This window comes from Sciurus carolinensis, chromosome X (genome assembly GCF_902686445.1).
Source record: "Sciurus carolinensis chromosome X, mSciCar1.2, whole genome shotgun sequence".
Lineage (NCBI taxonomy): Eukaryota > Metazoa > Chordata > Mammalia > Rodentia > Sciuridae > Sciurus > Sciurus carolinensis.
Genome location: NC_062232.1, coordinates 109,404,748 through 109,418,558, shown reverse-complemented (window position 1 = coordinate 109,418,558; position 13,811 = coordinate 109,404,748). Strand labels below are relative to the sequence as shown.

At 38.6% G+C, this 13,811-nt stretch overlaps 1 protein-coding gene across 1 annotated transcript; it reads right to left on the bottom strand.

The window, feature by feature from the left end:
- Positions 1 to 1,837: 1,837 nt before the first annotated feature.
- Positions 1,838 to 13,583, bottom strand: Rbmx2 (RNA binding motif protein X-linked 2). The gene is made up of 6 exons (XM_047536252.1): positions 13,528 to 13,583; positions 13,218 to 13,333; positions 12,126 to 12,177; positions 6,195 to 6,324; positions 4,614 to 4,791; positions 1,838 to 4,078 (listed from the first exon to the last, which is right to left on the bottom strand). Exons 1-6 carry the CDS (start codon positions 13,530 to 13,532, stop codon positions 3,444 to 3,446), a joined length of 1,116 nt encoding a protein of 371 aa, XP_047392208.1. The 5' UTR covers positions 13,533 to 13,583; the 3' UTR covers positions 1,838 to 3,443.
- Positions 13,584 to 13,811: the final 228 nt, after the last annotated feature.

Here is a 13,811-nt window from a genome sequence, read left to right as displayed (position 1 = left end):
GCCCTTTAAATGAGGGCTTATGGAGGTCAAGTGATAACTAAGTGTTGACTGACTCAAAGATGGCTCATGGTGGGCTTGCTGATCTACCCAGTGGTCATTTCCTAGCCCCAAGTATATAACTGGAATTGTCTTAGTAGATGGAATAAACCATACAAGGGTTCCATGGCCTGTCAGGGAACAGCTGTCCCACAGAAGAAAGCCAAGCAGAAATGTCTGAAATTGACCTCCATGCTTGGACAAGATGAGAAAATTGTGATGATTAGTTTGTGTCAATTTAGGTTAGGTTGGTTATAGCTCCCAGTTGTTCAAATACTAATGTAGGTGTTGCTGGGAAGATATTCTATAGATGTGGTTAGCACCTACCATCAACTGATCTTAAGATTACCCGATAACCCGGGTGGGCCTCCTCTGATCAATGGCCTTAATAGCAAAACCTGTTCCCCTGGTAAAATTCTGCCTGTGGACCAAGTGTCAACTCCTACCCTGTGAATTTCAGGCTTACCTAATCAAGCCCTCACAACTGTGTGATACAATTCTGTCGAATGTTTTAAAACCAGGCAAAATGATCCAGTCAATTGCATGGGCCTTTGTTTCTGGCTACCACAGACCAGGCACTATGGGCACATGAACAAAGTAGTCACAATGGCTGAGACAGAGGCAAACAGCAAGGGCTACTATTTATCAGGTCTGATCCCGTAGGACTTTTCTGAAAGGTGACTTCGGCTCAACAACTCACCATTGGTCTTGCTGGAACTTTCTGATACCTGCAGTACAAGACTTTTCCTAAACACCCATCTTCCACTCTCTTCTTCAGACATCAGACCTAATATCATAGTCTGACAGTTTTTCCAGACTCCTGTAACTCCCTCTCCATTCTTCTTTATGGGAATTTCAGCCCCACCAAAGTCTCCTGCACATACAATCAAGGACCTAAACTCACAAACTAGGTAATCCGAGTACATATTAAGGCTCCGGTTCTCCCTTTTGCAGGGTCAGAAATTCAATTTTGACCATTTGTATTTCTTCTTCTGTGAAGTGCCTGTTCAGTTCCTTTGCCAATTTATTGATTGGGTTACTTGTTTTTTGGTGTTAAATTCTTTGAGTTCTTTGTATATTCTGGAGATTAATGCTCCATCTTAGGTGCAGGTAGCAAAGATTTTCTCCCATTCTGTAAGCTCTCTCTGTACATTCTTGATTGTTTCCTATGAAAAAATGTTCAACATCTCTAGCAATTAGAGAAACGCAAATTAAAACTACAATGAGATTCCATCTCACACCATTCAGAATGGCACATACAAGTAACAATAAATGTTGGCAAGGACGCAGGGAAAAAGACAAACTCATACATTGCTGGTGGGGTTGCAAATTGGTACAGTCACTCTGGAAAGCAGTATGGAGATTCCTTAGAAAACTTAGAATGGAACCACCATATGACCAGTTATCCCACTCCTCAGTTTATATGCAAAGAACTTAAAATCAGCATACTACAGTGACATGAATGAAGGGGCCCCAGTATACTACAGTGACACAGCCACATCAATGTTTATAGCAGCTCAATTCACAATAGCTAGATTGTGGAGCCAACCTAGGTGCCTTTCAACAGATGAATAGAAAAGAAATTGGTATATGTACATGATGGAGTATTACTCAGTCATAAAAAAGAATGCCTTTGTGGCATTTGCCAGTAATTGGACAGAAATGGAGAATATATTAAGTGAAATAAGACAGTCCCCAAAAAAACAAAAGGCTAAATGTTCTCTCTGATATGTGGATGCTAATCCACAATGGGGGGAGGGGAGAAGAATAGAAGTTCATTCGATTAGACAAAGGGGAATGAAGAAAAGGGAAGGGGTAAGGGAATAGGAAAGACAGTAGAATGAACTGGACATATCTTTCCTTTGCTCATAAATGAATACACAACCAGTATAACTCCACATTATGTACAACCACAAGAATGAAATCCTAATTGCAATGGGATGTACTCCATCTATGTATAATATGTCAAAATACACTCTGCTGTCATATATATCTAAAAACAATGAACAAAATTTTTTTAAAAAGAAAAGAAGCTAAAAAGGAGCTCAGGATTTCAAAAAAAAAGAAACTGAATTTTAACAAATGAGCAGAAACATTAAAGGTTCTGTGAATGTTCCAACCAAGGAAATATTTTAGACTAATAAGAAAACTAAGACTGACAATAAGAAAGAACTGCTAAGACAACCAGGGCTGACGAGTGTTCCCATCATTACAAGAATTGCTACTTGAAAAAGTGAACTAAGCCCAGAAGGAAGCCTAATATAACTGGAACACAAAAAGGGAGGTGACTAGCCAAAAGGTACAAACAACTCAAATATCCATCCATAAACAAAATGTTATAATCTGTACAATGGGATATTATGCAGCCATAAAAAGGAATGAAGTGTGAGCCAGGCATGGTAGTACACACCTGCAGTCCCAGTTACTTGGGAGGCTAAGGTGGGAGGATCACGTAAGCCCATGAATTAAGAGACCAGCCTTAGACAAGATAAAACAAACCCGTTTCAAAAAAAAAAAAAAAAAAAAGAAGTACTGCCACATGCTGTGATATGGCCAAACCATGAAAACATACTAGGTGAAAGAAGCCAGACATAAAAGGCCACTATTGTATGATTTCACTTTATAGCCAAAAGAGGTAAATTCAGAGAAATAGAAAACATACTGACAGTTGCCAAGGACTGGGAAAAGAAAAGAATGAAGAGTTATTGCTTAATGGGTAAAGAGTTTCATTTGGGGGTGATATAAATATTTTGGAATTAGAGGTGGTGGTTGTACAACACTGTCAATTACCAAATGCCACTGAAGTATTTAAAATAGTTCACTTTTTTATGTTATGCGAATTTCACCTCAATACAAATAAATAAATAAATAAATAATAAGGAAAAAGATGCAGAAAGATTTATCAACCACAAAACAACCAAAAAAAGGTATTTAAAAAGTGTTTTTCAAGGGAGAGCAAGGGAGGGAACTGGCTAATTTTAGAAACCCTACCAATCCCTATGAAGCCACACTTCTATATAGTTCCACCAGCCAACTGAAAAGGTCCTATAATCCTGGGTTCTAAACACCTACCAAAATCAATACAATTCTAGAATTATCTGGTATTTTCCCTTTCTGGCAATTTCACCTCAAATTGGTCTATGGGTTCAAGGACCGTATTTATGAACCAAAATTTAGGACACATACTCTAAGTATCAAGTATATTCCCAGGGACAATGGACTGCACCAAAAAATTCAAGATATCTGGCTGTTGAAATTACAATCTTCTCAACAAATCTACTATACAAGGGATTAAAAGAATTCAGTCACAAAGATTTTATATATGGAAATATTAACAGCACAACTGAATTTGATTACATTTTTTAAAAACAGTTCATTTTCAAATTAACCAGGCAGCTGGAACAGGCTCAGTGCCGCCTGTGATCACTGGGATCGGAAGTCTCCCGCTCCTGGGAGCGTAGGACCTTTTTGGGTCTACGGGATTTATCTTGGCTCCTACTTCTACTTCGGTGACTCCACCTTTCAGGATACACATGGCTCCTACTTCTACTTTGGTGACTCCACCTTTCAGAACGCCCATGGCTTCTACTTCTACTTCGGTGACTCCACCTTTCAGAACGCCCATGGCTTCTACTTCTACTTCGGTGACTCCACCTTTCAGAATGCCCACTGCGCCGGCTAGAATGTGTGTCTGAGCTTCGCCCTCTATCCCTATCCCTATTCTTGTCTTCTCTTGCCTCCTTCCTGCTTGAGGGCTTGTGCTCATGCTTGAGTTTCTCCTTCTTGAGTTCCCTCTCTGGGCCCTCTCCTCTACCATGGCAGGAAGTCCTGACATCAGGGGAACGTGGGTAGTGCTTCTGTCCCTCTCTGGATTCAGACTTCTGAACCTTCTCTGAGTTCTTACTGCTCTGCTTCTTAGGGACAGGGTCATCCTTTTCTTTTATTGTCTTGCTTTTGAGAGATGAAGAGGATGGCTGCTCTGCCTTTACCTCCCTGTCAGTCTTCTCTTTGTCTTTCTTTCTTTTCTTTTTTTCCTTTTTCTCTGGAGACAAGAAGGAAGGCAATCGGTAAAAAAAGGGTAAAACACAAAAAACTCCCTAAAAATGTACATTTCTTCTCCGAGTACATCACAGCAAACCGAGGTGTAATAGTTAACAAGTGTAATGCTAACAGATGGAAAATGTGCATCAGGAAAACATGTATTGTGGCAGGATGAAAGCAGTCACAGGCTATGCTTTCAGGAAAGTACCCCTAAGAAGCCTGTTTGGACATATGTCACCCTGACAGGTCAAGTTCCTGTACAAGGCAATCCTCACTCTGAATTCTCTTTCAAGACCATGTCTCCAAATACAGTCACATTCTGAGGTACTGGTGGTTAGGAACTCAACATATCAATTTGGGGAGACACAATTCTTTACATACCACTATTCTTCCACTGACACCTCCCCTTTCCCAGTAAAAATAAGGATCACTCCTTCCCCTTCACACTTAAGAGTTGATTATTGATTATCCATTAATGCTAGGGAAAGCAGACACTAAGACTACCCAGAATCTTCTTTTGGGTCTCAATGCTTCACCTTTTTTGTGCCTTTTTGTAGGTTTGTCATCTTCAGAACTCTCAGATGAACTCAATGAGGGGGTGTCAGCTCCACAGCCCTTCTCCTGGATTTCTTTGGTCACATCATCCGCTTCTTCTGAGTCCTTAGGAGCCCGATAGTTAGACACGTGATCCACACGAATAGTTCTTCCTTTTATCTAAGCAAGAAATGCAATGCTTCAGCAAAGACAGCCCTCATGTGGAACAATCTATTTGAATCCAAGCCATGAAGAAGAATGGTTTGAACCATATCATTACCTTTTTCTTAATTTTGTTTCTGGGGAAACCACTAAAGCAGAACTGCTCAACTGGTATGTCATGGCACATGTATTAGATATTAATACACATACTCAATGATCGGGGAAGCTAGGTAGGGCATGGTGCAGTCGGAGCCTCTGGGGCAGTTGCACCAGCAGCTTCAATGGCTTACCACAGGGTGCCATGGAAATATCTTCATGCTATATGTGTGCCATGAAGTAAAAAAAGCCTGGGAAGTACTGCCCCAAAGATAAGTGTCAGGGATAACTATGAGAATTTAGAAACACAAACGAAGAATTACCCCCATCTTATAACAGTCTATGGTGAAATATAAACTAGGCAAGGCACTATAGCTAGGTGGAATTCCTGAAATTTAGCTTAATGCTATAGTTGCTTTCTTAACACAGTAGGTAGGAGAAGGCAAAGTTAGATCAACAGTTGGGGGTGGGGGCAGGAAATTGACCAATAAAAGGTTACTTTCTTTTTTCTTAAGCACTCAACCTTGTTCTACCAACACCATACTGGAACACAGCTCAAAATTGGGCTGAGAACCATAAGTCTCCAGGTAAAGAATGATAAAATTAATCCTTCATGTAAAATTCTATTTTCAAGCAGATACACACTTATTCCACAGGCAAAGACAACTGAAATTTGAATTGTGGTTCTTATTATTCCAACACAAGAGAAAGTTTCATATCTTTTAAGCCTGAGAAGCTTCTGTCATCTATTCTATTCCCATTTCAAAACATTTTTGAAAACTTTCCTGATACAGTAACTCCCTGTGACTCCTGGCTCCCTTAAAATTTTTGACTGACTGACTTTTGTACAATTTGTCATTATATTTTAAATGGAGAATTTTCAGGGCCCGATATGCTATGTCAGTAGTATCTCACGACAAACATACATGCCTATATCCTAGGTCATAAAGCCATGATGAAGTCCCAAGTCCTATAGCACATGACAATATGGAAGAGCAGTGTTTGCTAGTCTCTTCATTCTCTAGTACACTAGAGATGAGGGTGGAGGACTAGAAGGGAAAGGGGAAAAATAGAAGTCTGGGGGAGGAGGGCTCATGACATCCATGGTTTGGTTTGTTAACAAGAAAAAAGAACAAGTCCTGGCAGGACCATGAGAAAACAGAATTATTTCCTAGAATCACTTCCTAGCTGGTATCTCTACAGCCCTCATAACACACCCAACTGATCAGTATATCCCTGCACCTGTGGGGACTAGGTGGAGAATGAAGTCCAGCCCCTACATGCAGGAAAAGTTCAGTCACATCTTGCTAAATAAGCACACTTACCTTGATCCCATTAAAATTGTCAACAGCCAGAACTGTGCTCCTCTGGTCTTCATAGCAGAGGAAACAGAACCCTTTGGATTTCCCAGTCTTCTTGTCTCGCACAAGATTAATGTTAACAATCTCCCCATATCTGTTTATTTTACAAAAGAGTAAGAGAGTATTGATTTAAAATGCAAAACTTTGAATAACAAAACAATATTCAAATAATATGGTCTATATAGGAGATGCATTTAGAACAAGATGACATAAAAAGGTTGAAAATAAAAAGTTAGACAAGGATATAGCAGGAATGTCCAATTTAAAATAATGGGTAGAGGGGGCTGAGGATATAGCTTAGTTGGTAGAGTGCCTGCCTTGCAAGCACAAGCCCCTGGGTCCAATCTCCAACACCACACACACCCCCACAAAAAAAGGTAGAAATATTAAAAGTGAAGACATGAAATTCAAGGCCAAAATAAATACATTAAACTGGATTTAAGAGGGTTATTTTATGTTGAAAAAGGTCCTAATATATAGCACAGGTATAACTAATGAAATTATACTGCAATTAAGAAATTAAAATGGTTAGAAATACAAAGAAAGGGGAGATTTAAACACTTTTCAAGTTTATAACAAAGTGACAGAAATAAATGAGATCAAAGAAATTAATGTAAATTTATATGATATAAACACAAATAAATATAATATGACAATAAATCTAACAAATATTGCCAAACTAGTAGACATATATATTTGAATCCTACAAAGAGATTAAAATTTATTTTCAAGCACTCATGAAATATATATTAAAATTGACTATAGATTAAGTCCCAAAGTAAATTTCAATAAACTCCAAAAATCAGAATGAACTATATTCTCCAAAGATAATGTTATTAAGCTGGAAATAATATTTTAAAGAAAAAATGTTCCACTAACTACAACTTGAAATGTACTCTCCTAGCCAACAATTAGATGAAACAAAGATAAAATAAAGAAAAATGATCAGTGACAGAGTATTTAGAAAAGAACAAAAATGAGAAAAATAAAAAATTTAGGGGACATGGCTAAGGCCATACTTTGGAAAATGTGTAACCTTAAAGAATTTTATCATTTAAAAAAAGAATGAAAGAAGAAAGCAAACCTAATGAAATCAATGGACATCAATAAAGATACAAGTAGAAACTAATTAAATAGAAAAAAAATCTATCTTACTTCTTAAAAAAATGATAAATTCCAGATAAGTTAAAACTTTATAAATTTAAAAATAAAGTCAGAGAATACTGAGGGAATAGATATGTGCACCAAATTGTATGCTTGAGATCTGGGCATTTTGCTATGTATATATTTTCCTTTATTGGAAATGAAATAAGAATGTGTTCAGGAAAAACATTAAAAATAAAATAAAAAATAAAACAGGAACTGATGGAAGAATTACACGACCACATATATACAACTCAGTCCAAATTCTAGCACCTTTTTAATGGAAAACACCAGAGGTGATGCAGTTAAGGCTGGGAGCTATCTAGCAGTACAGATCAATGCAATTAGATAAAACTGATACAAGAAGTGGAAAAGAAAAAGTAAAACTATCTCTGTTTGCAGATTACATATGATAGTATATATAGGAAACCAAACAATCAATGATAAACAATGATGAAAACAAACAGTGTAACAACTCAGTAAAGTAACAGGATACAGCTAAAAGTCAATTACCCTCTGAGGTACAAACAATAATTAGAAGATATAATGGCAGGGAAATCCCACTTATAATAGCAGAAAAACCCAAAATACTTAGAAATACACTTAACAACAAGCAACATACAAAGCCTACATATAAAAAAGGTTTTAAAGACTCCTGAAAAACACAAACATATTTTGAACAAATATAAAGATATCCCTTGTTCTTGGACAAGAGGATTCAATATCATAAAGATACCAAAATTGTCCCCCAACTTAATACATAAATTTAATGTCATAACAATGAAAATACAAGTATGCCACCCCAGGGCAGGGGGGCATCTGGATAAATTTATTCTAAAGTTCTTGTGGGAAAAAAATGAACATGTAAGAATAGATGGGAAAACCTTTAAAAAAAAAAGAAAGAAAGAACAATGAGCACAAGTAACTCTACCAGATATAAAACATACTGAAAATCTTCTGTGAATAATTAGTGTGGTTCTGGCCAATGAAAAGACAGGCAAACCAAAAGAACAGAATGTAGAAAGACACTCAAGTGTATACAAAAAATGTCTATGATAAGGTTGGCATTTGATTTTCTGGGGAAAACATGGACTTTTTAGTAAATAAGGTAAACACAACTGGATATCCATTTGAAAAAGAATAAAACTAGATCCAGATCTTGGCTATAGCTCAGTAATAGAGTGCTTGTCTAGCATGCATGAGGTTTTGGTTCCATCCCCAACACCACACACACATACACACACACACCCACTGGATCCAAACTTCACACTGTACAACAAAATACATCTAAATGGATTAGAGATGTACAAAACTGAAACCATAAAAGAGCAAGAAAGTAACACAGATGGGTGAGTAGGGAGAAATACTTTCTTATTATGACTCAAAATTCAGAAGCAATAAAAAACAGACTGATGAATTTGGCCACAGAAAAATAAAATACTAAAGCGTGAGCACAATGGAGTTTTGGGGATGATGGAACTGTTCTAATTGTGGGGATGATTACACAAATCTATACATGTATTAAAACTCAGAGGGTTATATATTTCTTAAAAGTCAATTTTACCATATGCAAATTTAAATGTATAAATGAATGAATGTATAAAATAAAATAACTTTGCTCAGCAAAGAAATACCCATCAGCAAATTTCAAAGACAAATGGCAAATTAGGTGAAAATATTTATAGTCTATATCACAGGTAAAAGACCAGAAAGGAATTTTTTATTTTCTCTAAAAGAAATTATCAAAACAGGGCTGGGGATGTAGCTCAGTGGTAGAGTGCTTGCCTACCATGTGTGAGGCCCTGGGCTCAATCCCCAGTACCAAAAAGAAAGAAATCAGAACAATGGGGTGAAGCCAAATAAAGTCTATAGATTAGATGATGAAACTGTATTAATACAGATTTCTTGAATTTCATCACCATACTAAGGTTAAACTAAAGAATGTCCTTGTTTGGGGGAAAGAATACACTGAAGAATTTAAGGACAAATGGGCATCATGTCTGCAACTGACTCATATGCTTCAGAAAAAATTATAATATCTATACACAAGACAAAATAACGATAAAGCTAATGTGGATAAAGTTCTAACACTTTGGGAATCTGAGTGAAGGGGATATAAGTATGCTGTTTTTATTTTAAGCCTGAAAGTATTTCAAATTAAAAAGAGCTGGCTTGAAGGACTCATACTGACTCTCAGATTGGGACAATTTGTGCATCAGGAAAGAAATATTTTTAAAATTGAATCCACAGTGATACACGACAAGTGTGGTAACAAAAGGCTAATACCCTTAATGTACAAAGGACTCTCATCAACAAGAGAAAGAGAAACACACAAGAAAAAAACTGGCAAAGGATGTAAGTAAACAGTTTACAAAGAAATAATAATGGGCTGCCAGGCATGGTGGAACAAGCCTGTAATCCAAGCAGCTCAGGAGGCTGATGCAGTAGGGTCACAAGTTCAAAACCAGCCTCAGCAACTTAGCAAGACACTATCTCCAAATTTAAAAAAAAGGGGGGGGGGGGCTGGAGACGAGGTTCAGTGGTTAAACCCTGCATTCAATCCCTTGTACAAAAAAATAAAAATAAAACAAAGAAAGAAATAATAATGGGCTGCAAATATATGAAAATATGTTTAGCCTCACTGATGATGAAATAAAGGCAAAGTAAAATGATGAGAAACCATGTGGCAAATATTTTTTTACATGATAATTGTAAAGGATTATGAAAGGATCCAGAAAAATGGGCTGTCTAATGAGAGTAGAAATTGGTATAAACTTTTCAGAGAATAATTTGGCAATGTTTATAAAACATCTTAAAAATGTTAGTATATTGAATCACACTCCTCTTTCACTAAGGAAATCATTAGGGATGCATACAAGGATTTACATACTACACTGTATATTGCAATATAATTTATAATAGCAAACAATTGGAAATAATGTCCAACATTAATAAAAACAAGATAATAAACAGGTCAAATTTTAACAGTTTTTCCTTAAAAGTGGATTCTTTTGAAATAAGCCAGACCCAAAAAACCAAAGGTAGAATGCTCTTTCTAATATGCGGACAATAACCCACAACAAGGGAGGGTGGAAAGGGGAAGAATGGAAGTTCATTGGATTAGACAGAGGGGAATTAAGAGAAGGGAACAGGAGGGGAATTGGAAAGAAAATTATTAAGACATATCTTTCCTATCCCTGTATATGAATATACAACCAGGGTAACTCCACATTATGTACAACCACAAGAATAGGATCCTAATTAGAATAAGCTATATTCCATGTATGTATAATATGCCAAAATACACTCTACTATCATGTATATCTAAAAAGAACAAATAATTTAAAAAGGGCATTCTACGCTCTTCTTTGTACATTTTTTTCCGAAATGTTCCTTTTTGTTTTGTTTTGTTTTATTTGTGATGCTAGGAATAGAACTGGAGCCTTGTACGTGCAAGCCCTTGTTACCAGTGGCAAAGGCAATCTTCATTGTATATGGCCAGAATACAGAATTAGAACACACTGTACACATACACATACACACACACACAATTGCTAATCACTACTCAATGCAAGCAACACTAAACCAGTTCCAAGATAGGAGTTTGGGTCCAGTAGAAACACAAAGGAGTGGAAATTAAAGGCTACACCTGCTGTGAACTTTCCAGCACCCAGAATTTGAACAAAGTGGCCTGGGTGGACTGCCCAGACTTTCTACCATGACCTTCTTCTCATTTGTGTTGCCAAGTCCTTTCCCCTGGTCTGTTTCCCTATAAACTGCCCAACCACTCAACCAGGGCCCTTGGGATAACTCAACTATTCTGCCATGGCAGGTCCTCTTCCAGGGTTTGCTGTCTGTTTTTGCTTGCCCCCATTCCTTTTACTATGGTCCTCTGCCTGTACTAGATATCAAACTCCTCTGAAAATAGTTCTCTGCCACTGAAGGCTACAAAACCCAAAGGCATGTATCCGAATTATCACACTGTACCCCACAAATATGTGCTCAGTGTTAATTAAAAAATAAATGCTGGTTAAAAATCTTTTTAAAAGAGGCAGTGGAACTCTGCTCCTACAAGCTGCCAAGGCACTCTGGCCCTATGGATTGCCCAGCCACTATTTAACTCTGGGCTTGTGTGTCAACTGTCCAGCCTCTCTATCAGGTGGCACTATCATTATGAGCTGCCAAAAACCTCTCCCATCAGGAACAGATCTCTTATTTTGTTCCTCATCAGCCTGTGACTTTCAGCCCCTGGGTAAAAAAGAATAGCTCGGTTCACTAATTTCACATTCATCTAGAAAGGAAGAAAGCAAACTACCACAGAAACCTGTTTTCCCCCCAATTTCTCTGGGCTTTGCCCTAATCCCACAATGCCACATAGGCCCTCTGGGCCCTGTGATCATGGGATACCCAAGTTTTCAGAAGCCCAAGGAGGTGGCCAACGTGGTATCTTCCTATGAGTTCCAGACTATTTTAGGGTAGATCCAGGCTGACAAGGCTCAGTGAAAAAGTAACAGAAACAGACCAGAATCCCTAATACAATCTCCCAAATTATCCAACTTCTGGGATCTTCCACATAAGAATGTACTTAGAACCATATCCTGGGACTGATCAAGACTAGAACCAAAGCTCCAGTCTTCCCCATGCAGGGATGTCATTGAGTCTAGAATTAAATGTGGTTTTCTGATGCCATGAATTGCATTTAAGAATCAAACTACTGTCAATACAGGAGGCAGGAAATGAAAGAGGACTTACTGTGAGAACACACAGATGATATCCCCTTCAGTCAGTTCATAAGGAAGCCCTCCTAGAAAAGAAAACCACATTAGAGTTCAGTAAATACTAACCAAGTATTTAGTGTGTATTATGCACTGAGTTAGGCACCGGGAGATGCAAAACATAAGCTATATATGTTTCCCCTCACAGCAAACAGTCTGATGCAATAACGCAAGTATATATAAGGTACGAAATATACTGAAAAAAAGAGTGATTAACTGAGTGGAAAGGCTCAGGTCATTGCAGACCAAACTAATCTGATCATTCCGTCCTCCTCACAACCAAAGTCCTATGAACCTGATAGTTTTCATCACAAAACTCTGCTTACACAAACATCAGTTTAAATGTCATTACTAACCATCCTTTTATACATATAAGGATCATAAGACAACTGTTAAGCATTTCATAGGAAATCATTTCCCCTCCAAATGTTTTACTCATCTGGAAAATGAGGATATGAGTATACTTGCATCCTGAGATTACTGTTACAAGAATTAAAAAAAACAATGCATATAAAGTGCTTAGCACAACATCTAGTGTAATAACCTCTCTGAAGAGTCAAACTACAGAATTACAGGTTGTGGCTCAAAGTTAATACAGAAAGGGTAATATGGCCATAGACAGAAGGCAGAAGCTAATTAGAGGAGGAAAATTAATTCTGGGGTGGGAAGAATGGGAAACAGCAGTTAATAGTAATATGGCATAGAGTCTAAGACCGTGAATTCTATATAGAATCCTGTAGTTCTGGCTTTGCACTTACTAGCTATGTGACGGAAGTCCATTAACTTCTCTGCGCCTCAGTTTCCTTAGCAGTATAGTGAGTGGGCGTGAGGGACATAACAGTTTCTGAGAAACCAAGTGGCAGGACCTAGCACTGTGAATGGCAAGTAGTAACTCACAGGAGCATTGATTGGCAGGGAAAGCAAACAAAAATGAGAGAGAAAAGATGGGAAACGGATTCACAGGCAGGACTTAAGGATGGGTGATGAGTGTGAGGAGAAACACTGGACAAGATTGCTGAAAGGATCAGAAGCAAGTCAGGAAAGACTCCCAGAAAGATGCGATGCTCACCTAGAAAGATCCAGGCGCTGTCTTTATACTCGGAGTGCCAGGACACGTTATCCGCCACCCCAAGCTGGACCTCTCGCTCGTTCAGCTCGTTGATCAGCTTCACTTTAGTTAAAGGGCTACACGGAGAGCGGAAAACGAATGTAAGTTCGGTCCGGTTCGAGTTCACAGAGAGCAAAACTAGGCGACTAGAAGTTCTAGTCTCCTCTGAAACTCTCACGCCCCTCGGCCCTGCAGCCGCTCTACCACCCCAGTCCCGGTGGGCCACCCCCGGCAGCCCATTCCCTCTTTCTGAGGAAAGCAGAAATCTTACTTCATCTTCACAAGTTCGCGCTCGGCACCCGAGGATTAACTTCCGGGCGAAGCTGCCCTCTGTAGCGCATGCGCACCTCTAGCGCATGCGCCCCTCCAGGGACGGGCGCATGCGCATCTCGAGCGCAAGCGCAGACTGCTCCGCGCGCCCATTCGAACTCGCGCCGGAAGAGTTCAGCATCGCCGCAAGCCGTGGCGCTTGCGCAGTAGGGCGGAAGCGGCTCTACACGCTGGGTGACGTTCATTCTTCTCGAGAGATTTTCCATAGTCAGTCGCAACTTTCCT

What these genes read in the sequence shown, in the direction of transcription:
- Rbmx2 (XM_047536252.1), bottom strand. An exon ending in ACAATTTTAATGGGATCAAG is followed by an intron (nt 4,792 to 6,194) that starts GTAAGTGTGCTT and finishes TTTCTTGCTTAG; the next exon opens with ATAAAAGGAAGAACTATTCG. An exon ending in TACAAAAAGGCACAAAAAAG is followed by an intron (nt 4,079 to 4,613) that starts GTGAAGCATTGA and finishes TCTTGTCTCCAG; the next exon opens with AGAAAAAGGAAAAAAAGAAA.